Source organism: Dreissena polymorpha, chromosome 3 (genome assembly GCF_020536995.1).
Source record: "Dreissena polymorpha isolate Duluth1 chromosome 3, UMN_Dpol_1.0, whole genome shotgun sequence".
NCBI lineage: Eukaryota > Metazoa > Mollusca > Bivalvia > Myida > Dreissenidae > Dreissena > Dreissena polymorpha.
The window spans coordinates 41466439-41491996 of NC_068357.1; the positions used below are offsets into that span (position 1 = coordinate 41466439).

General features: G+C 35.0%; 3 protein-coding genes across 5 annotated transcripts in view; 2 read left to right on the forward strand and 1 right to left on the reverse strand.

Annotated features, from left to right (window-relative positions):
• Positions 1–10: 10 nt before the first annotated feature.
• Positions 11–14838, forward strand: LOC127873823 (suppressor of cytokine signaling 5-like). The gene is made up of 3 exons (XM_052417819.1): positions 11–154; positions 6526–6660; positions 7204–14838. The coding sequence occupies exons 1-3, from the start codon at positions 145–147 to the stop codon at positions 8562–8564; spliced, it is 1506 nt and encodes a 501-aa protein (XP_052273779.1). The 5' UTR covers positions 11–144; the 3' UTR covers positions 8565–14838.
• A 3266-nt stretch (positions 14839–18104) lies between these two features.
• Positions 18105–25347, reverse strand: LOC127873827 (translin-associated protein X-like). The gene is made up of 4 exons (XM_052417829.1): positions 25203–25347; positions 21677–21872; positions 21023–21156; positions 18105–18741 (listed from the first exon to the last, which is right to left on the reverse strand). The coding sequence occupies exons 1-4, from the start codon at positions 25231–25233 to the stop codon at positions 18224–18226; spliced, it is 879 nt and encodes a 292-aa protein (XP_052273789.1). The 5' UTR covers positions 25234–25347; the 3' UTR covers positions 18105–18223.
• The window catches only part of LOC127873825 (translation initiation factor IF-2-like), a 51217-nt gene continuing 50893 nt past the window's right edge, over positions 25235–25558 (forward strand). Inside the window, exon 1 of one of the 3 annotated variants that reach the window (XM_052417822.1) lies at positions 25235–25385. The gene's annotated coding sequence lies outside the window, so the exon portion shown is untranslated. The remainder of the gene's footprint in view (positions 25386–25558) is intronic. The other 2 variants (XM_052417823.1, XM_052417821.1) reach the window with 2 other exon arrangements.

The window sequence follows — 25558 nt, forward strand, 5'->3', positions numbered from 1 at the left end:
TCGAATATAACTTTGTTCGATGGTCAAGGTCAAATAACGAATGAATTTATAATGAATGAAATAACGAATTTTTTCCCATGAAAATGTCCGGCTTTACGGGAATTAATTTGCGAAAGCTCTACCGTTAATGAACGTGATGAGAGGATGGCAGAAGGTAGTGTTTATTCCAAAGTCATTTTAAGATGTTGATTTTTAATCATCTTTATTTATTTGTGATGTTTATTCTTGAAGGATTTCTCTGCCTGCCCATCCCAAAATATCATTTCAGATTTTCAGAGATGATTCATCACCATTCCAAATTTAGCATATGTGTAAGCATACACATAACAAGTAACGGTTTATAATATTATAATTTCAGAATGATAAATTGAACATTTATTAACTGACTTATATCTGGCAATGCATGCCAGAATTTTTCATGTTCTAACTGGGACATTCCATAAAAATCTCTGGACATTTTATCAAAAAGCGGGACATCTAAAACAAACCCATACAAAAGACACAAAAATCTTTTCAAACATATAGTCAAATACCTTATACAATTAACAGGACCTCGGACATCATGTGTTTTCAATATTTGTCATGTGAACTCAATAGAGGTCGCATTTATTGTCCATTCTTCGTAACACTGTATTGTTAAAATTCGGAGCTCCAATGGGGGATCGAACCCACGACCTCTGGAGTGGAAGTCAGACACTCTAACCACATCGCTGAAAAGCTAGCTCTACAGCAAGGCTGTTAGAAGTGACCTAACCTTAAATCACTACACTGTTCCCCTTCTTAATGTTTCAAGGCCAGACATGCCCGCTACAGCATGTTATATTGACACTTTGCTATAGTGCCAAGTCCGCTTCACAAGCGGCTCCTTGAAGTCATTAGAAAGCTCACACCCATGTTCGGAATCACAGTTTGTGTTTGCCTCGTCGCCATTATTGTAAAAATACGGAGCTCCAATGGGAGATCGAACCCACGACCTCCGGAATGGTAGTCAGACACTCTAACCACGTCGCTGAAAAGCTAGCTCTACAGCAAGGCTGTTGGAAGTGACCTTAAATCACTACAACTGTCTCAAAACATTTATGCAATTTTGGCTGATTTCGAAACTCTGTCAAGTGGTGTTAACAACAAGGGCTCTTGGTCAAATAAAAGAAATGCCCTAATGTTCTAGAGACCACTTTAATTGCCTACCTTCATGAAATTTTTGTCGACACATTTTCCCATTTTATAAATTTTTATTTATTGGCAGAGTTTGAAACAGGGTCATTTGGGGTTAAAGGCTAGGTTCCTAGGTCTATTTCCAGACAAAAACTTGTTCATACTGTAGAGGTCACATTTGTTGCCCAATAGTCATGAAACTTGGTCAGCTCTTGTGTTCCAATAAAATTTCAGCTGAGTTCAAAACTAAAACGTTGTGTCAATTAAATAAAACTATTTTGAATGGTACGTCTTATAAAATAAAAATCTTTTGAACACTTAAGAAGCCTTATTTAAAGCCTTATCTTCATGACATTGTCAGAACAATGGCCCCAATGATATTAAAGTCAATTTTAAAACTAGATCACGTTAGTTAAAAATCTAGGTCACTAGGCTGAATTCACACAAAATACTGCACATGTGAATACTCACATTTATCACACAGTCTTCATGAATCTTTAATTGTCAGAACAAGATTGCCATACATGTAATGTATCAGTCAAGTGAATCACAAGGGATCAAACAGATTTTACAAGGTCAATTTAAATAAAAAGCTTTTGAAAACTCTAGGCTAGGCTAGGTACATAGATTACTTTATCTTCATGACACTTGGTCAGAACACATTACTGTATCTTCATGACACTTGGTCAGAACACATTATTTTATCTTCATGACACCTGGTCAGAACACATTACTGTATCTTCATGACACTTGGTTAGAACACATTACTTTATCTTCATGACACCTGGTCAGAACGCATTACTGTATCTTCATGACACTTGGTCAGAACACATTACTGTATCTTCATGACACTTGGTCAGAACACATTACTGTATCTTCATGACACTTGGTCAGAACACATTACTTTATCTTCATGACACCTGGTCAGAACACATTACTGTATCTTCATGACACTTGTTCAGAACACATAACTGTATCTTCATGACACCTGGTCAGAACACATTACTGTATCTTCATAACACTTGGTCAGAACACATTACTGTATCTTCATGACACTTGGTCAGAACATATTACTGTATCTTCATGACACTTGGTCAGAACACATTACTGTATCTTCATGACACCTGGTCAGAACACATTACTGTATCTTCATGACACTTGGTCAGAACACATTACTGTATCTTCATGACACCTGGTCAGAACACATTACTGTATCTTTATGACAATTGGTCAGAACACATAGATTACCGTAATTACTCTATGTTTTCGGACACTCTAAGTTTTCGGACACCCCTTTTTTTAGCAAAAATAATTATTTTTCGTGACTCTTAATTTTCGGACACACGAGTTTTCGACCATTATTATTGTCTCTTAGTTTTCGGACAGTATATTTATCAGCGCTATTTTACGAAATGTCGGTCCTGTTTTCGATATCCAATGACACTTCGATCATCGGGTTTTACAACCAGATTAACATCATAAAACATGGCAGGTGCATGTCTGATGGCAACGGACCATTATATTTGCGTTATTGTGTAAATTACCTTGTAAACCGGTAGTAAACAAATGTTTCGCCCGAAAGCATAAGCGTTGTGACAATTAGCAGGGGTAGTGCCAATTAACAGTTCAATTATCAACCGCAATGGTACTACACCTTCTCAGTAAAATAACTGTGACAAATACTAAACGCTTCAAAGTGTGATGGAAGGTGTTAGACAACAACTATCGGAAATGAACAAACAAAGAATTCATATATTGCTTTTTTATTGCGTTAATTACAGGTTCAAACTAGCAATTATCGGTACATCACATGCTCATCTTTGAACTCGTTGGTCAAAGTACAACCTTTCAGTAACTTTCTGTCATATAAATTAAGCATTTAAAATTATTTAAAATGAATTGCAAACATATATAACTAATTTATACTACCGGTATACGGCATGGTATTTTACAAGCGCGTGCTATTACCGGTATTCTTTGATACAATTGACGCTATTTTTGGACACTTTATTTTCGACTCTAAGTTTTCGGACACCTTTATTTTGTGAATATTTTTTGTATCTATGTTTGCAGACACGAAAAAAAAATTAAAATTTAAGTGTCTGAAAACATAGAGTAATTACGGTACTGTATCTTCATGACACTTGGTCAGAACACATTACTTTATTATCATGACACCTGTTCAGAACACATTACTGTATCTTCATGACACTTGGTCAGAACACATAACTGTATCTTCAGGACACTTGGTCAGAACACAGTATGACACTTGGTCAGAACACATTACTGTATCTTCATGACACTTGGTCAGAACACATTACTGTATCTTCATTACACCTGGTCAAAACACATTACTGTATCTTCATGACACCTGGTCAGAACACATTACTCTATCTTCATGACACTTGGTCAGAACACATTACTGTATCTTCATGTCACCTGGTCAGAACACATTACTTTATCTTCATGACACCTGGTGAGAACACATTACTGTATTTTCATGACACCTTGTCAGAACACATTACTGTCTCTTCATGACACTTGGTCAGAACACATTACTGTATCTTCATGACACTTGGTCAGAACACATTACTGTATCTTCATGACACCTGGTCAGAACACATTACTGTATCTTCATGACACTTGGTCAGAACACATTACTGTATCTTCATGACACTTAGTCAAAACACATTACTGTATCTTCATGACACTTGGTCAGAACACATTACTGTATCTTCATGACACTTGGTCAGAACACATTACTGTATCTTCATGACACTTGGTCAGAACATATTACTGTATCTTCATGACACTTGGTCAGAACACATTATTGTATCTTCATGACACTTGATCAGAATACATTATTTCTCTACCAACACAAACTGGGTCTCTAGAATAAAAATATGTCTCTAGATGAACTTAAAGAAAAAGCTTGTGAACACTCAAAAGAACATATTTATTACAAACGTACCTACTTTTTATGAAACTTGCTCAGAACATTTGCCCCAATTATATTTTCAGACAAGTTACAAAATGGTTTTAAGCCCGTATTCACCAAGCCATTCTTAGACTTAATTTAAAAGAATAGACTGTTCTATATAATTGATGTAATTTTAGTTGACAAAATTTAAGTTCCACCCACAAAAAATATTTGAACCTTAGAACAGTTTTAAGATCATTCTATGTTCTAAGACTTAAGTCTACAAATTGGTGAGCAAATACTGGCCCTGGCTGGTTGGCTGACAGGGTGTGGGGCAGTTTTTCATACACGGCTATAATGAAACCTTGTGAATGCTCTAAAAGTAATATTTTTTGCCCAATCATCATGAAACTTATTTAAAACATTTGTTGTCATGATATCTCAGCTAAGATAAAAAATAGTTCAGTTTCGTTATAAGATGTGGCATCTATTAGGCTGGGCAGTTTTTATTAAATTGCGTAAGTAAAACTTTGTGAACACTCTAGAGGTCACACATTTTCAATAAACTTGATCTGAACTTGTTTCTCAATTATTTATTTATCTGGTTTAAACATCTGGATTTATATGAGTCATAAACTGGCTCACAACGTCAAATTAAAGAAAAAGCTTGTGAGGGCTCAAGATGCCTCATTCATGAAACTTAGTCCGAACATTTTTCCCAATGTCTCAACCAAAGTTTAAAACTGGATAAATTGGGGTCATAAACTAGGCCACGTCTATAGGTTGCCAGATCTGCGATATGTTTAAACCATTTCAACACACAAGTTATCACATTTGTAACCCACTCATCATGAACATTGATCAGAATATTTTACTCATATTGTATTTTTTATGTCTTGACTGAGTTACAAATAACTTCTCAGCTGCTACATGTTTTATTTTCAATCATAGAGAACTCTACCTGCTCAGTAAAGATAAGACCATTGGAGTCCTTATGCCTCAATATTCATATAAATAATAATAATGATGTTATCAATCCAGTACAGGAATATTCACTTCCTCACTGATCCAAGTCTGGACATTCTCAGAATAAAACGCATAACACATAAAAAGTTGTCGCCACTTAACTTCACCACTTAAAAAAAAATTCTTGCCATTTGTGTCAAACATAATTTATATTGGACACAATTCAGAGTCTGTTTATAGTTTGATTCGGAACGGTCACTATAAATATAAAAAACTGCATCAAAATAACATGTACCGGTATTTTAAAGTTTAGAATTACGTGTAGGAAGTATATGTTTTATATCATTTGAAAAACATTTCAAAAGTGAAAGATTTTATCCCCACTTTTCTAAAGCTTTTACATATGGATACAATAGGGATAGGCTGCAGGGCTTTTTTCAGCTTTTTGGAAAGATAGCCCATGGCTTTGAAATTGGGAATTTTTATCGGCATTTTCTAGAAATTGGGAAAATGAATTGGGATTTAAAACTACATGAATGAGTTCAGCATCTTTTATCACAAATACCACCATGATCAACAGTTTTCCAAATAATACATTGTAAGCTCACACTAAGTCTTCAGTCACATCAGGCACCATTTTATAAGGAGGCGCTTCATCTTCTTCTGAAGAACTACTGCTTCAAACATGTTGAATATCAGACAGCACTTTGCTTTCGGAAATCAACAATGACGATGCAAAAGAGTCACTTGTCATTAAATCACTGTCATTAACAATGGAAGGAGTCTGAATGGGAAGACATGTACTTCTTGATGATGTTTGTTTATTTAATGACGCTTGCTTAACAAAATCAACAGTTGTCATTTTGCCGCCAGGGTTTTGCTTAGGAATCTTTTTCACGTAATATTTTGAATTGGGCGACATATTTGTTTTTCATGCAGCCGAAACACAAAACGCTGAATTTCATCGCAAATATAATAAGTGCCTGAACAACACAGAGAATATTGTGCACATGATTAATGCCAACGATATCCAAATCGAGGTATAGTCTAAAACCTGTACAAGACCGGATCAGACTACGCTTTGTTAAAAAAGGAAACAGCTGATGTCATTAACATTTTTTTCCCAATTGGGAATTTTTTAGAAAATTTTGGGAAAAAAGTATAATTTTTGCGATTGGGAATATATCCGAATATCGGCTAAAAAATCGGGCCAAAAAAGCTCTGGGCTGGGAAAGCGGACTGTAAAAAGGGACATTTTTTAAAATTCAAAGTCAGAGTCAGTAAAATGTCTGTAGAATTTTCATAGATGTATTTAGTTTGCAAATGAATTGTTTGCGCAAACCTTAGCTTGCCTTTTCTTAGGACACATACTAAAACCAGCGTAAGCATGGCAATGTTAAACCAGATCATTACATAATACCTTAAGTCAAATCAGTAAAGTTAAATGTTGTTAGCCCTTTTTTAAATACATTCATGTTTTTCAGGTTGGGATCATGATGTGACCAAATCAAACAGGGAGTTAAAAATGAAGGCTCGCACAAACCGTCATAGACTGCATCGCTCCTCAGTGCGGCCATTCTTCTGTTGTGGAAGTCAAGTGTCACTCAACAGCATCACAGGTCAGCACATCAATGCTAAATGGCTTTTTGGGCTCAGTCTGTACACTGTTTAATGTCACTTATGTGTATTTTGTGTGAGTCTTGTAAAGAGATACTTTTGCTTCATTGAATTTGTGAGTTTTTAATGTAACAAAAAACATGAGATACATGTATTTGTGAGTCAATACCCTCCGAATACTGTTTTGTGTCATATGGGAAGTATCTTTTGTCATCTCTGACTGAGGGATTTATATTGGAAATTCAAAATTAGGCAGTAAGCCTTCAGTTCCATCTCAACAGAGAACCTGTTATAAATCTGCATAGTATTTCAAATTGTGTAGCCTATAACACAGTGAAAACTTTCATGTGTTCTGAATGTGTTTAAACATTATTATTTAAATTTAGGGTATATTACATGTACTTGTTTTGCATCAATCAGTCATTAATATCATCACTAACTGACAGTGCCTGCAAACATCTTTTGTTACATTTAACGTTGGAAATAGTAAAAAAAAAGAGCAATTAAGAAATGTTACTATTAATGAGTGTGAATGTACATTACAGAGTTGAAGGACCTGCCTGTGACCAGTGGGAGAACGATAGAGGAGGACTATGAAGACCTCTCTGACTCAGATGACCTCCACAGTGACTTCCACAGGCTTAATGTTGCCACTCATGATGTGGAGCTGCCAACCAGAATTTCAAAAACCAAACGCAAGAAACTGGGAACAAAATCACACAAAAAATTCTGGCCAACCAAGCTCCGAGCGAAGCTACCTGCGTCAAAGAGGGCAGCACAGTACGGATCAGAATCAAAAATAACCTCAAAGAAAGCAGATAAGGACGCTTGTACTTGCTTTCAGTCCTGTCAATCCCTCTTGCGGATCAATCATGATTCCAGACCTTTAGGTGGCGTTGTTGCTAATTTTTCTTCAACCAATTCATTTGCAGTTGATCAGCGTAGCCCGGGCATTGCAGCAGTTTTACGAGCAACTGCTGCTGAGTCCATTCAACTGCCACCAAGGAGAGTAGATGCTCCACTCCCCTTTATAGATAACTTCAACGCACTTTACCCTATCAATGATATTGATGAACAAAGAATTGCAGAGAGAAGGTTTGAAATGGAGCATGGCATTTTGGAGTCCAGAGAAAATGCTTTTGCGTCTGGTTCGATTATTGACCTCTCAGATGGACCTAGTCATGAAGTGGAGGGCATTGGGCAGTACCCTTCATATGGTGCAATGGGACTTCTATCACCAGAATCGTACTCAGCATCAGCACCTAGTCAAGCAAGCTGTTTAGAACTGCGGAGTAGTAAAGGTGCAATATGTTGTCCTTCAAATAGTCAGTGGTCTCTGGCCTCGATCCCCCGTCCCCAGGGTGTTCATACGCAGATAGATTTCAAGCACTATCTTGTACCAGATATGAACAGGATTGTAAACTCCAGTTTTTACTGGGGCATAATGGACCGGTACCAAGCTGAAAAACTAATAGACAACAAACCAGAAGGCACCTTTCTTTTACGTGACAGTGCACAGGATGAATTTCTGTTTTCAGTTAGCTTTCGAAGATATGGAAGGTCCCTCCATGCTAGGATTGAGCAGTGGAATCACAAGTTCAGTTTCGATTCCAGAGATCCGGGAGTTTTTGCCACCAGCAGTGTTTGCGGCCTTATTGAGCATTACAAAGACCCCAGCTGTTGCATGTTCTTTGAGCCTATGCTTACAATCCCTGTACATAGGAACTTCCCATTTTCGCTGCAGCACATGGCCCGTGCAGCCATCACCAGCCAGGTCTCCTATGATGGCATTAGTCAGCTGCCCTTGCCTGTCAGTCTCAAAGAATACCTCAGATTCTATTTCTACAAACAGAAAGTTCGAGTGAGACGATTTGACAACGTAGCTTGTGGATGTGATAGCCATTGAACATAATCAACATTTTATATTCAAGCAAAAAACCTATGATATTTGTGTATTCTAGTAGTGTTCCTGGTCATTAATATATAAGATATAAAAAAAACTTTTTTTATAAAAAAAAAATCAAGCATAATTTTTCAAGATTTTATATATCACCCTTAAATGTTACAAATAATTAAATTATAGAGATAGAACAATATCAAATGCCTAAGGCAGTACGGCCGCTTGTATTTTGAAAATGACTGGAGGAGAAATGCAATAGGCAAAGGAAAGTGAGAAAAAGAAATTAGGTGTCTTGTATGATATTATTCATGATAAACATGACAAGTTTTTATGCCCAGGCATCTACTGAGGAGGCTGAGATGAATAAAGCATTTGGCCTGTCTCACTCTTTTACTCTGTTCATTCTAGTTTAACTAGAAAAAAGGTCTTGGCAAACAGCGTAGACCCAGATGAGACGCCGTATCATGGGTCTGCGCTGTTTGCTTAAAGGAATTTCTGTAAGAAATATTCTAAATATAGAAATAAATATACTCGACATCCCTAATTTTGGAAATAAATTGATCCAATTTAGATGGATGGGAGAGTCCACTAGGCATAAATAGGCTAATACTAGCATGGATGATGTCTTTGAAAACTATCAGAACACTCTTGACTATCCACAACACCTGACATTGACATACTCTTGGACTTACTCAAAAAGATCAAAATTCTTTATTTACCCACTTTGACCATTGCCTAACATCAATAGTTAGTGTACATACCTAACATCAATACTTAGTTTACATACCTTACATCAATACTTACATGTAGTTTACATACCTAACATCAATACTTAGTTTACATACCTAACATCAATACTTAGTTTACATACCTAACATCAATACTTACATGTAGTTTACATAAATAGCATCGATACTTAGTTTACGTACTAAAGAGCTTAGATACTTCAATTTAACACTCACCACACACAAATCACTTCACCTCATTTTGACCTTTGGGCTGAGACTTATTCAAGCGGCCAATGAATTCATTCTGACAAAGCTTCTACAGGGGGCATTTGCGTTTATTGAACGCGGCATCTTGCGTATTTCATGCATTTAGATTTAACAGTTTTTGAATCTTATTTATTTTTGGTACATGTAAAAATGTATGATGTTTTTAGTCCCCTACTGGTGAAACCAGAGGGGACATGTGGTTTGCACTCTGTGAGTCTGTCTGTCAAACTTTTCTAGATCCTGCAATTACTTTAAAAGTTTTTCATATTTTTTAATGAAACTTAAACTATGAACAGATGGCAATATGTAGAATATGCACGTCATTTCATTTTGTTCCTACGTCAAGAATTCTGGTTGCTATGGCAACAAATAGACTAGAAATATTGCTGACAATGGTGGAGTTTCACCGGTAGGGGACTTATTGCTTGGCAATGGTCTTGTTTGTTATCATGCTGTCTAAACAAGGAGCATAAAGTTCATCTTTGTTCTTTCTGTTCATCCTTCAAAATTCTTATTTTGCTGCTATCGTGTTTGTCTGGTTGTGAAATTAATTTTCTCGGTACTGTGTGGTACTGTGTTTCCGCTCAAGTCTATGTAGCTACTGACTATTGTGATAAAACTATATCTAACTTGTCTATTAGACGAACAAGCACATATGGTCATTTAATTTCAGTTTAATTAGTTCTGAAAGGAATTACTGCCCTTCAAAAACAAATTGAAAATTAGCTAAGGAAATATGAGTTACTGAGAGAGATCTAAGGAAATATGAGTTACTGAGAGAGATCTAAGGAAATATGAGTTACTGAGAGAGATCTAAGGAATTATTGACCTGTAGCATCATGTGCATGGGTAACTGACATTGGATAATTTGTCTATTTCATTCTTGCAATCAACCAATACATGTGCAGAGGTTATCGAGGAGCAACAATCCTTTTCACTGATATCATTGATTATGTTCTTGCAAGGAAACCTTTATTTGATGTGCCATTTTTATGAAAGGTCTACTTACTAAATAGCATTCTTGTGGTAGATAGTCCTGACTGTGGTGCTATTATATTCCCATGAAACCATTAACTGTATATTTTATGTTAAAAAGCCAAGCATGTGAAACTTTGACTGGCATAGTTGTACTATTGTGTTGTGGATTTGCTTAATTTGTTGAGATTAGCAGGTTCAAAAGTTGGGTTTCAGTGTTGTTTTTTGTTTTTGTGTTGTTAATATTTGCAAATGATCAGTTTGCAATGTGTGTTATTGTACCAGTAAATGCCCTTTGTTTTGGTATTTAAAACTTGCCATGACCACTTTTTACAAATCAAACCAAAATGTATATGTTTCAAGGAATAGAAATAAGATTTCACTACTTTTAAAAGTGCCTGCTTTGTCCAAAAGGTAGATTGAATCTAAAATGTATAGCTTCTACAAGTTGTAAACTAAAATGTTTGTAAAACAAATGTTAATACATATTGTTTATGATTTCAGTCATATTTAAGTCTGATAAATTTAAATTAAGTGAAAAAAATATAATGATGTCAAATCAACCTATGCTGAAAAAAGCTAAGGTTTGTTTGTGGGACTATTCTTTTTGCATTTCTTTTTGCTGTTGGTTTTACATGTAGTGGACTTTGTGCCATTTTTGTGAACTCATTGCAGAATATGCATCTTTATCTGCAAAAAGAATATGACCCCATCTTGATTCTGAAGTGAGTGTTGCTTCTTCCTTTTCATAATAGCATTAATCCAAGCATGCCATATAAGCAACATGATTATATTATACATTATTTTATGCTGATAACATGTATTGGTATAGGAATGTTTGTACCTGATTTGGGGGTATATTTATATACCGGTACCATATTTTTTACATAAAAATAAAACAATGATTTGTTGGTGTATACATTGTTTTTGCAGAGGCAATTATGCTAGATTTTTAAACTATTTTAGGCCTTATCTAGTATGAAATGCACACATTTACATGTTATTGTAAACTTATTTGTGTCCTTTTTAGAAAGGAAATAATATGCTTTTTTGCACGGAACTTAATTTTGTTTTTATTGTTCATTCTTTACTACATTGACTAGTAATTTATGTGTTGCTATTTGTAAGCTCATGTGATCCCAAAGTACTCATTGGTTACCTATTCTGGTCACTCACTGTCCGTCATCATTAGCGTCAACAATTAACTTAAACAATTCTGAAACTTTGCGGTTTTTGAAGACAGGTTCCTAAGATGGTCCTTTTACAGATTACTTGAAGTCATATGAATTTCAAGAAAATGTATGGTGCCATGTCAGCCAATGCTTTTAAACACTAGTTACTTAATATATGTTTCATGCGGAAAGAAGTAATTTTAACAATAATATTTGTAGTAATATTGACAATCCATGGAACTTAAAATATGGCATAGGCATGAAATGTAAGCATCAAACTAACTGGACAACTTCTGTCTTTTTGTTTAACCACATGGTTAATTTTATAATAATTTCACACTAGTATTCCATAGGTGACCAAATAATTATGTGTATTTGTGAAAAATATAAAGAAAAAATGAGTCCAAAACCACTGACTTTATTGTCCCCTACCGGTTTCACCGGACTTATGGTTTGCGATCTGTCTGTCTGTCTGTCACACTTTTCTGCATCCTGCGATAACTTTAAAAGTTCCTCATATTTTTTCATGAAACTTGAAGCATGGAAAGATGGCAATATGAACATTATGCACGTCATTTCATTTTGTTCCTACGTCAACAATTTTGGTTGCTATGGCATTAAAAAAAAATAATCTGACAATTGTGGAATTTCTGACAATGGTGGAGCCGGTAGGGGACATATATTGTTTGGTAATAGTCCTGTTCCAAATTAATTTTGAGCATCTGTTTCTTCAATGACACTCAACCAATTATCTGCAACATTATTTTGATCCGTTCAAACAGCATTGCTGATGGGGAGTTTTTCTTTTATAGTAGCAGTGATTTTTTTATATAGGCATAAATGTTACATGGATGACCCTTAACGGATTCCTTCAAATAGTTGCATGTCTGTTTTCCTAATGTACATACACAATATTAAAATCTGTTAGTATGTCAGTCACTACATTTGGATTCGGAGATATATTAAAGAAATATTTTTATGATAATTTTGTACTTTGGTTCTTTAAATTAATTTGTTACAATTAATGTTGTTATTTATCCGTTACTATTTGTTGTTAGTCTAACACTATTACTAATCATGACTCAAATCAAAGGTCATTATAGTGAGGTGAGCGACCGAGGGCCATCTTGCACCTCTTGTCGAAGAGCATAAATGTTTTAGTTGTGCAATATAGTGTGTGTACCTTAAGATGTTAATATACAATTGTACATTTAGGTTCATTACATCGGAGAAAATGCAATTCTCATGTTATCTACATGTAATGTATCATGTATCGAAGTCAGAAAAATCTTCATAGATTTGTTGTAGACATATCTCTGACTTTCATCAATTCATCAATATTCATAATTATGTCAAATAATTATGTCAAAGACATATTGATTGTATCCTCTGTCAACAGTTTTAAGCTTGTAATGAAACAGTTGTAGTGTTTATAGTGTTGTAGATGTTAAAATCATTGAAAATCAGCAATTATACAGTTATTGATGGTATCTTTAAGCTCGTTTATTCACCCGTTTGTTAGCATCGGCATAATGCTCTGGTTAAGGTAAACATGTAACATCTCCATACATGTATCTACTACAGGTATTTAAATGCTTTATGATTTCTTTCTGGACCAAGTTCCGTAACATTGACCTGAGAGGTAAAAAAATGTGTGACATATCCATATCACTGTTACACTCAATAAATGTGTTCTGGAGTTTCATAACTCCGACCTGAAATTAAGAAGAATCGTGCCTTTTTTATGCTCTTATAAAATTGGTTAAGATAAACATTCAACATCCATATATCACTGTTTCTACTTCACACTTACAATTTAGCATGATTATGCACCTTTTTGTCCTTATAAAATTCTGGTTCATATTTGCGTGCAACTGCTCCATTAAAAAAAATACTTCAGATTTTGAAATAAAACTAAATATAAAATGTGTTTATGAGAATTCACTGACAAAGACCTATAATTATGACCAGCTTTAGGACAAGATCATGCCCATTATGTACTTATAATTGTCCAGTTTGGATTTGCGTGCAAGATAAATTTAGGTCAAGATTTGCATGCAACAAGCACATATTTCAGTAACTCCTACAGATATTAAATTTAAACTGCAGGCATGTTATGGTGTTCCAACAATGATCTCTAGCCGACACATAGACCTGGCATAGGTCTGCATTTGGGGCCAGATGGGTCAAGGTTACTAAGTTTTGCTAAATACATTAAAATGTTTGCGTTCCCTAACCACAGTGAAATTGTGTGTAATCCGGTTAGTGGGTTACATGCTGATCTAACGCGAATAGCATATGGGACCAGTGGAGTCAAGGTCAAGAAAGAGTTTCTGCACAATACTTTCAGTTTGTCTGGATGTATTTTCCTGACATTTTTTTAGTGAATGTTGCTGAAATAAACATCTTTAGTAGGATTGTTCTTAGGGTCAGTGCGATCAAGGTCACAACTAAGCTACCGGTTGACAAAATTTATATATAAGTTTGGATTTAGGTTTTCTGCTAAAATTTTGTTTGTAGGTAGCTACATGCAGACCAATATTTAGGTTGCATTTGGGACAACTTCACCGTTGCTATAATTATATACCCGGTAATGGTTTCACTCAATAACTTTAGTCTGGAGGGAGGCATTGTGTAGTAATATTCCTTGTAAATATTTATATGCAGACAGTGACTTTGCTTTCAAAGGTAATAACAGTGTAAATTTATTTTTAATAATTTGACAATCTAATTTCTTGGCATAGTCAAATTTTCATGTAATCTATAAATTTATATCTTTTAGTTTACATATGCTATACAACACCTACAGATAATCAACTTAAATCTGGCCTTGTAATGATACTATATTTGATAATGGACATTCAACATGTACCATGTACATCATACAACAAAGCATAAGTATAGTAAAGTGTCCTGTCTTGGACCGCTCCAGTCATCTTTGCCATGAAATGTGTATTTACTTTACAGCTTTCTTTTTTATCATGTAGTATTTTAATCAAATCAATAATTGTGAATATTTAAATATTGTGTACATTTTTTTTTCATTTTGACCTAGTCAACAAACGAAGTAATTAAATAGAGTAGTTTGTGTTTTCTGTTTGACTTTATTGATATTGAATAAAGCTTTTGAAAAAAACAGTGTGGTTTTCATTTTAAAGCTTAGCCACAGTATTTGGATCTTCCTTGTAGTTGCTCTTGTATCCATTATCAACATTTGACAAGAAATATGTATCTTGGAAAGAGCTAGGTTTTGGAAAAATCCATCATGTTATTTATCTACCATTATTCTTAGTAGATGAGTCTTGGCCAGTCTTTTTTGTACCAAGATATTAGTTTTCCAAATTAAAGCCCAATCCGTGGCATGTCTATTTAAAGTGACATTCACATATTGTTGATGTTACCATTTTTAAATTTTTGAGACAGATTTTTAAAATTCAAGTTAAGTTTGTATCAATCAGTGACGTTACACAGTGAATATAGAAATACTAGTACCGGAATATTCCTTATTTAAGTTGTCCAGTTTGTCAAATAACACTAGTTCAAAGTTCAAGAATGTACTGAAAGGTCGACTCTCAGATAATGAGCATGATAACAGCTTCTGCAGACAGTTATTTGAGCCGGGTTCTGAGAAAACTGGGCTTAATGCATGTGCGTAGTGTCGTCCCAGATTAGCCTGTGCAGTCTGCACAGGCTAATCAGGAACGACAGTTTCTGCTTTTATGGTACTTTTAGTTTCAAGGAAGTCCTTCCTTACCGAAAATCAAGTTTTGGCGGAAAGTGTCGTCCCTGATTAGCCTCTGCGGACTGCACAGGCCAATATGGGATGACACTTTACGCACATGCATTAAACCCAGCTTCTGCAAACAGTAATTTCATCTTTAAGACTGCAATGCTTCAAATGTTCCTACTGTTTTGAAGACATGAAGCACTTTCTTCACACTTGCTAGTCTTCAACTGACTGATTCAAGACAAAATAGGGATCCTGATATTGCTGACAGGCAACTTGAGTCTTCAGCTGACTGATTCAAGACAAAAGGAGAATCTGATATTGCTGACAAATTTGATGGAATAAATGTTAAGAATGACACCAAACATAAGACCTTGTTATCTGGCTTGTTTTAAATTCAGAGTGGGAGTCTATTTGTTTCGATCTAATAGTACCCTTGCTACAAAAGTAATGCTTACATGATTTGTCTGAAATCTTCCTATCATATACAAAGAAATAAACTTATTCTTCTCAGTGGCCAAGAATGCAACTCGTTCAGAAGATTACTTTCAAACTTTTTAGAGAAGAATTTTTTTCAATGTACTCATGTCATTAAAAAAAACTGTTTTGTCAACCGGAAGAGAAGTTGTTTGTTACAAAACTGAAAGCTGGATTCAGTCAAGGCAGTTTCAATGGATTAAGTCAAGGCAGCTTCAATGGATTCAGTCAAGGCAGTTTCAATTGAGATCTTCCAAGTTTTCTTAATAGACATGTTATATTTCCTCAAGTATTATGACATTCTCCAAGCAGTCTTAGACAACCATTTTTAGATTTTTTTGTAGTTTTTACTGAACAAACATGCACATAATTATGGTCCAATATGGGCCATTCTCAGCAAGCCCATATGGGACTTATATGTATCGGCCATAGTTTGTTAACAAATAAAGGCCCATTATTTGCAATAAGAGTACGCATACTGCAAGTCTATAGAATGTTTTCTTTATCGTTTAACCCGTTACCATTAGATACATATTTTCACGCATTAGTAGTCCCTTAGAAAGTTGTATTTAATTTCAGACCTTTCTTACTAGATTCAAGTTTTTATGGCTTCATCTCCAAACCTTAGATACTGATGAGCAGCAAACAACATAAAACCTGAACAGACTGCGAGTAACTCGCAGGATGTTCTGGTTTTATGCTGTTTGCAAAGATAGCCATTTTCACTTTGCTTCTAAGTGGGGAAGGGTTAAGTAAAATCAAGCACTTTAGTTGACACAATTTTGCTTTTATGAAAAGAAGTTACTGTTTTAAAGAAGCACTATACCTGTGAAATGTGAATACAGTCCACTCTCGTTATCTCGAAGTCGGTGGGAACAAGAAAAAATGTAGAGATAACGAGAGTTCGGGATATCCAATAAGGCGTTTTCAAAGAAAAAATGAGACGAAAATTTACCTTGTTTTTAACATCTAAATACCTGCTAAGTGGTCTAACTAAAGCTGTCACCGTGTGGCATAATACTCTCTACCTGATATATACGCGTTTTTACAAGGCACGATTAATTTTGCTATTTAAATTCTTAAAATGACGTTTTAAGTATTACAAAATTGCATGAACACATGCGGTTATAATTTTTTAATATTGCTATTTAAAGTTATGATGCAACTGACGTCCAATCAAGACGAGGGTTTTCCATCTGAACATGCGTAAATCATATTCTTTCAGGTTACCCATGACAATTACTGTTGTTTCAATGATAGAACAGCATTCTGTAAATTTGCGACGGTTTATATACATAAAAATATAACTCAATGCATTTTGGAATTTTGTTTGTAAAAACAATTAGTCTTTCGGCCTTTCGGCAGGCTGTGTATTAATTGCAGTTAATTGATGTTAAAGTGACAGGCCTTACTCATGTGTTAATGGCTAACGACATTACACACGTGTGATCATTCATGCAATTAACGGATCAATTTCCTACCGCACAGTATCGAGAGCAGCCTGGCGAAGCGGGGCGGTGAAGTACCAAAGAAAAAATGTCTCACCTTTTGCCAACACTGGGACAGTTATTCGCACTTCAAGATAAACCACAGTAAATACATGTAAAATCGGGACTAGGGACACAATTTTATATCGAAATATCAAATTATTCGACATAACGAAAATCGAGATAAGCGATGTTTATTTATATAGATAAAGAAGGAAAAAAAATGGGACATTGAGCTTACTTCGACATATCGAGAATATCAAGATATCCGATGTCGAGATAACGAGAGTGGACTGTATAACTATTTAATAGCACATCAATTATTTGTGCTGTTGTTTAAGTACCAGTAATCATACCGTCCTCCATGACAGTTTTTAGTTGGTCACGTATGCGTCCGACTAAATTTACAGAGCATGTTTTGCAAATCAGTATGTGCTTAGCTACGCTAGGGACGGTAACTCACTACGCTAGGAACAATTACCGCTGCCTGTCTGCACTGCAGACGACGAATGCTTAGGAGACTCTGCTCTACTACTGCAGTGTGGGTATTTACCAGCTTGTAAGACGACATTGGTCCGTCTAGTGTTTATCATTGAAATCTGTACATATTGGCTGCTTTCAGGGAAAACGGGGCTTAATGCAAATAAGATAAGCCTGTGCACACTGACTAGCCTGTGCAACGCGCACAAGCTAATCAAGGACGACAACAGTGATTAACTTTAGTGCCTTCATCGCTTTGATTTTTATTTTTAACAGATTATGAACCACCATATATGCAAAAGTCACTATTTAATTTACTAGACATCAAAGTCATTGGTCATGTACCAGCATTCTAATCGTCCTCAACAACACATTCATCCAAAAAATCTGCTGAAGCATAGGCGTTTGACTTCGAAATCACATCAACAAGCATGTGCTTTGGAATTTCCGAGCCACGCACTTTGAGCGTGTAGCATGCACTCTCGACCTTCCTCAAGCTTTGTCGCAGAACAGTAAGCTTTCTATTCACCTCCCTATTGCTGTGCGTAAGCTTACTATATGCCAACTCAACTTCTTGCAACACTGCGCATATCTCAAAGGGACGATTTAAGTCCCCATCACCAACGCTATTTATAGCCCGTCTCATCATTTCCCCAGTAAGGTCCGCAAGTCCAAGAATATACTCGCTTGGTGGGACAAAAACCTGAATGGTTTGAATTGTTTCATCTGTAGACCCTTCCGAATCGTCTTTGTTAACAGTCTGGCAATCAGTTTTGAAAGTAAGTCTGGCCTGAACATCTTTCAATGGAATGATTGTGTTGTCTTTTAGGTATACAAAGAAAGACAGTGCCTCTATGTACTCCTGTAGACCTGTGGAATAAAGTATGCAAAACCATGTACATATTATTATGACATCAACAGTTGTTCAAAGCAAAAATGCTGCCAATGATAAACTTGTATAGCCCAAAGTCGCTCACCTTAGATACAAAGGATCTGACCTGTTCTGTGCAGCCCAAGATATCATTAGAACAATGTTCTGACCAAGTCATGAAGTTTGAACTATAAATATGACTTTAACAGTGTTAACAAGGGTTTACTAGAGCCAAATAAGGGACCCCCACCCTGGTGGTCATGCTTTTCAACAGACCTGATCCATATTTGAATCAATCCAAGTTATCATTACAAAAAAGTTCTGACCAAGTTCAATAAAGACTGAACAATAAATGTGACTTTTAGAGTTTAAAAAAGGTTTTATTATAGCCATATAAAGAAAAATGCCCCACTCCCTAGCGGCCATGTTTTTCAACAAACCAGAACCATTTTCGAACTCATCCAAGATATCAATAGAAAAAATGTTCTGACCATGTTTCAAGAAGATTGGACCATAAATATGATTTCTAAAGTTTAAACAAGGTTTTACTTCAGCCATATAAGGAAAATGCCCTGCCCCCTAGCAGCAATGTTTTTCAACCAACCCAAACTACCATACTTTAGAACTCATACAAGATATCATTGACAAATATTCTGACTATGTTTCATGACAATCGAAAATGTGGTCTCTTGAGTGTTAACAGGGCTTTAATAAAGCCATATGAGGTAAAATGCCCGTCCTCTGGCGGCCATGTTTTTCAACCAACCGGAACCATTTTCAAACTCGTCCAAGATATCCATGGTTGACAAATCTTCTGACTAAGTTTCAATAAGTTCTGACAATAAATGTTGCCTCTAGAGTGTTAACAAGGTTTTTCTATAGCAATACATGTATAATGAAAAATGCCTGGCCCCTGGCGGCCATGTTTTTCAACCAACCGGAACCATTTTCGAAGTCATCCAAAATATCATTGAAACAAATGTTCTAACCATATTTCATGAAGATCAGATAATAAATGTGGGCTCTAGAGTGTTAACAAGGTTTTACTATAGCCATTTTAGGAAAAATGCCCCGCCACCTGGTGGCCATGCTTTTCAACCAACCAGAACCATTTTTGACATTGTCCAAAATATCATTGGCACAATCTTCTGACCAAGTTTCATGAAGATCTGACAATAAATTTGGCCTCTAGTGTGTTAACAAGGCAAATGTTGACGCCCCATGAAGCACAACTGACAAAGGGCGATCACAAAAACTCACATGAGCACATTGAGCTCAGGTGAGCTAACAACTACATTAAAAATTCCTCATACATAATATGTTATACATGAACATCATGCTTATTAAAAATTGAAGTACATATTTCATTGATATTATGAACAAAATATGCACTGACATCAACGTTTTTGATATATCTTAATTTCCAAAAGAAAAATGTTTTTTTTTGCTTATTTATCAATGTCAATACATGTATAATATTCTAAACTAGAACTCCGCGAGATGGATGTGTCTCCTGATGGTAGCATACCTGTGTTAATTGTGTACTATTATATCAGGAATGGGACATTAATTCTTTAAGTTGTTACAATCAAACTTTCACCCTTTTTTGTCCGTTTAAGTAACATATTGAATAAGCAAAACTTTTTTTTATGAATGACCAAAATAATTTTGTATGAATATTGTAAATCTAATAGCAACATGACAAAAACACAGACAGGCCAAACACAAAATGCCCTCCTTTGTGCTATAATTTGTGAATTATCTTCAATTCTAAACTGCTATCCACACAGGTTTGTGTTGGCTGTAGTAAGTTTCTATGTTATATCATTATTATTTTATATTTTGAGCTTTTTTTGAATCACAGTTGCAGATTTCGAAACCTGAACGCGGACCCCAAGTTCAAAAATTTCATGTGCATGGAAAGGTGTTGTCAAGATACACATGCGTACCAAATATGAAAGCAATATCTGAAGGGACACATACAGTAGGTATGAGCCTTTTTCAAATTGCGGTTGCACTCACTTCAACAGCAGATTTCAATACCTGAACGCTGACCTCAAGTTCAAGGTCAAGGTCACATGTGTAAAAAATTGTATGTGCATGGAAAGTTGTTGTCCAGATACACATGCATACCAAATAATAAATTATGAAAGCAATATCTGAAGGGACACAGAAGTTATGAGCCTTTTTCGAAAAGTGTGACGCTGCAGACGACACCGAAGCAAGTAACTCCTATATGCGCCCCGACTAGTCACAAAAAATCTGTCAATACATATGTACCTGGCGAATATGCTCTCAGGAACTGGTATGGATCTGTCCCCTGTAGTTCCATGGCAACATCCTTGAACTTTGACCTTTCAAGGTCCAGCAACTTTGTCTCTGTTTGTTGAATGATGTCTTCACTGTCATTCACACTGTAAAAAAGAAGATTGGAATAATTCATATCTTAAAACTGTCACATTAAGTTAAGATTGCTATCTTTGAGAAAGAACTGAGAAATTAAAAAAGTACTTGGTATGGTTTCTTACTCCCAAATAAATTAAATTATTTAATTAATTATTCAACAAAATACATAATAAATAATAAGATACATGCAATTTAAGGCTTCAGTTATCAGATGTACCAAGTCAAGGACAAGTAAATATGCAGACAATTTACTATCCTGAACAGTTTGGCAAAACTATCATGTTAAAGAGCATGAATGTCGAATTGTAAATAAAACACACAAAAAACAACATTAACAATGTCCTGATTTTTTCTCCACATGCATACAGTCATCCTTACAAAATTGTTCATGTTTCGTGACCCAACTTTTAAGATTATTGTAGACCTGAGAGCCAAATTTTGTTATGCTAGCAATTACTGGAGCCTAAAAAGCATAATGTTAACAGTTGTTTAATGCTTGGAGGTAAGAAAATGCACAGAAATAATTACTTCTTAAATCTGTGCAACAAGAAAATTGCACGCTTGCTCTCAATAGTGATGTCTCGACTGAGTTTCACAATTCTCTCATGTTTGTCATGTTTCTCATCAAGAATCTTTTGAAATGTTCGGAACATCTGAATCACAGGTGAGCTTTCATCAACGTCATCCTGTTTGGTCTCTCTGTCCTGTTTGTGGTCTGATTTGTCTGAAACAAACGTTAAACCAGCGTTGTGCTAATGGTTTTTAGTTTGTTTGCCCTTAACACTACTGCTTTAGTTAACCACGGAGTGTATATTGACAGGAGATGAATCGAGTATTTGACCCTTACTGTAGTAAATTCAATCTTATGCAAAAACTATTCATCCGATTTTATTGGTTTATACGTTATCTTGTTGCTTATTAATTCCTCTTTCAAAAAATATAACTTTTAGTATATTCCCGTTGTTATTAATGGATTTATAGCGAGTTAAACACAAGAAATACACATTTTATGTTTTACCACCGCGCGTTTTAACGTGTTGTGGCTATCGATCTTTTACGATTAGCGTACAGCGAAGCGCCGAGGTAATGCATTTTGATGTACCCACTCACGTCTTTTGTTAAATTATAGTTTCATTTCTCGGCAAATATTTTTTGCAAATATCATACCGTGTTGGAGTTTTAGAATCTAGATTAACGGTTGACATGTTCGTACTTAATACCAATTTGTAGCGTTTATATTTGGAGTTCAGTTTTAAAAATTACATCTAGCTTAGGAGAATAGAATTCTGTATACGATAGAATTTTTTTTTGTTTAAAACCGAAAGTAAATAAGGAATGAAGGCGGGAAAATGTAGCGCGCGTTCCTAACGCACTGAACTGATGCTACGGTCTTGGCGATTATGCTTTTGTTTAGAAACCGGCCATTGAATTTCTTTTGCCATCTTATTATATTTTTTATGGAATATATTGTAGTATTTTGTTCACGAAACATATCAATAAAGCTTATTATAAATGAATCTTAATAAATTAACGATTTCAGCTCTTGTTTATAACACAGAAAGGGTGTAAAATTTATGATGAAACAGCGTATATAGCGGACCCTCTCGATATTATTCGGCTTTGCATGCATACTTGAAATAAAATGGGTGTCAAAAACATTCATCGTTTGCTGTTTATTATCAACAAGGTAATTATGTATAATTATTTGAAATGTTATTTACCTTAAATTATCAATTTATTAAAGATTCTTGAAAATCACGGTCCGTGTTACGCGGGTCATTTCATATTTTGACATCAGGGCATCATGTCCAACTTTTGAAAATCAGATTTTTTTTCACCGGGACAATGACGGCTTGGATTTAGACAGGCAGACAGATAGTTTATTCAGACTTAAACAACAGTACATCGTCTTCAACTCAAATATATAAATTATTTTTAGACGAATTGTTAGGTGATTACACATATAGCAGTGATGATTCTGAGAATGTTGCCATGTTTCTTATCCGTGTAATCTAGAGTCCATGGTTTGAGCATTTTCATCGCGGTGTTCAAAAAAAGATATCTCAATAATCTTGTTTATTGATAGATCTGTGGTTTTATTGCCCCTGTGTTCAGCACAAACCAATTATCTCGTTATGATCAGAAACTGTGCCGACCAATACTAAATAACACTATGGTGTCATACGCCAGAGCAGGGACCTTTACTTGTATATTGGTCCCTTACCACAGGTGGCAATGTCTGGTCAGATTACACTTTTTATGATACCTCCATGTCTTCTCGTGGTATTAGTGGTCATTTCTTGGAGTAATGTAACGCCAAATACTCAATTTTGCGTTAATAAGATATGTAGCGTATTGAAAACATTTATAGTCATCTGCCCATACAGATTGCCATAAACTAAATACTGTATAGATGTCAGCCAGCTAAATCACAATAATTATAAGTGCTTAATACCTATACATGTACATTTTAAACATTTAAAAAATCTAATACTTAACATTTAACGTATTTAGCGGGTACCGGTAAAAAAACTCCGTCATTTCGTAGTCCTATAAAGAGTGTATGGTAGTGTACGGAACAACATAATTAAAAACAGCATTCTCATTTGACCACAACGGGGTTAAATAATCTTTCCGAAAAATACAAATAATACAGAGTTTTAATTTAGAATTCTATATATTTATAACTCTGTTAACTTATAAAGATATTTCAATATACATGCATAGACAGTTGACCGTGATTTTCAAGAATCTTTAAATAATTTTAATTAATTGATAATTTATGATTAATAACCTTTCATATAATTTTACATAATTACCTTTTTGATAATAAACAACAAACGATGAATGTTTTGACACCCATTATATTTGAAGTATGCAAAGCCGAAAAATATCAAGAGGGTCCGCTATACATTTGTATACGCTGTTTCATCATAAAATTAACACCCTTTCTGTGTTATAATCAAGAGCTGAAATCGTAAATTTATTAAGCTTCATTAATACTTAGCTTTATGGATATGTCTCTAGAACAAAATATTTCAATATATTCCATAAAAAAATATAATAATCGTGGCAAAAGAAATTCAATGGCCGGTATCTAAACAAAAGCATAATCGCCATCAGTTCGGTTCGTTAGGCCCGCTAGCTACTTATTTCCGCCTTCATTCCTTACTTGCTTTCATTTTTAAACCATTTTTTTTTCTATCATATACAGAATTCTATTCTCCTAAGCAAGATGTTATTTTTAAAACTGAACTCCAAATACAAACGCTACAAATCGGTATAAAGTACGAACATGTCAACCGTAAATCTAGATTCTAAAACTCCAAAACGGTATGATATTTGCAAAAGTTAAAGTTATAACTCGCCGAGCTGCCAAAATCAGAAGAAAAACTTAATATATATTTATATATCTGAAAACTACATTACGTTAGTTCTGGCTTCCATAACTTTAAATGTGGCTTTTTATGATTTTTGACTGGCGCGACTTTACTATATACTATATACTATATAAACTGTACGCTGAAGTTTCTTTAGCTAACATTACGTAAGCTTTTTAATGATATATAATTTGTCAAAATCGGCCTAGAAATGAAACTATAATTTAACAAAATACGTGAGTGGGTACATCAAATGTATAACATCGGCGCTTCGATAAAAGATCGACAGATACGACACGGTCACGTGACTTAGACCCAACAAGATATTTGGCGTAACGGTCCCGTTTCATATCCATGTAATCTAGAGTCCGTGAGTTAACACAAGAGTTACAATGGATATAAATAATTACATAGCAAAAAAAATAGTACACTTTGGCTGGTGTTCCTTTTTGTACATTGTCCAGTACAAGTTATGTTAATTCCGTTCCATGAACTTAATTTTTTTGGGTTGTGAAACCTAAGTCAACGAATAGAATCTGACGGTTACGAACACATATGGGTACACATTTGAATTGCACAATCAAATGTTAAAATTTCCACTACCTCATGTGTGTGTGTGTGTACAACTTTGTGTGTCTTTATTTTATCAAATTAAAACTTAATAGTCTATTTACCGTTTCTGTAACGTTTCTTTCTGTCTGCCATGCTTCAACAGCGAATTGATAATGATGATGTCGACATCAAACTCGACAATTTCAAGTAAGTACACCTAATATGGCTGTCCCCATCTCCATGACGTGAAGTTGACCTCCGGAGAAAAGCTACCTGAATTCGTCCTGATTAGTGGTCAGACATAGGTAATTGTTTAGTTTTCGTACATATTGTGTAGTTTTCGTGTATCATAATAATATATATTTCAATATTCCAAACGTTGTATCACTATTTATGCGTTAGTTATGTGTGTATATATAATTCGGATTAATGATTTTCGAACTATGGTTATTAGAGGCGTATTTAGGTGGGGGGCTAG

Bases quoted from the DNA above. Each gene is read 5' to 3' on its own strand.
- LOC127873823 (XM_052417819.1), top strand. The intron at 6,661-7,203 runs GTCAGCACATCA...TGTACATTACAG, and splicing joins GTCACTCAACAGCATCACAG to AGTTGAAGGACCTGCCTGTG.
- LOC127873827 (XM_052417829.1), bottom strand. From the start codon at position 25,233: ATGGCAGACAGAAAGAAACGTTACAGAAACG. The intron at 21,157-21,676 runs GTAATTATTTCT...TCTTTTTTACAG, and splicing joins TTGTTGCACAGATTTAAGAA to TGTGAATGACAGTGAAGACA. The intron at 18,742-21,022 runs GTACATATGTAT...TTTATTCCACAG, and splicing joins CCTGAGAGCATATTCGCCAG to GTCTACAGGAGTACATAGAG.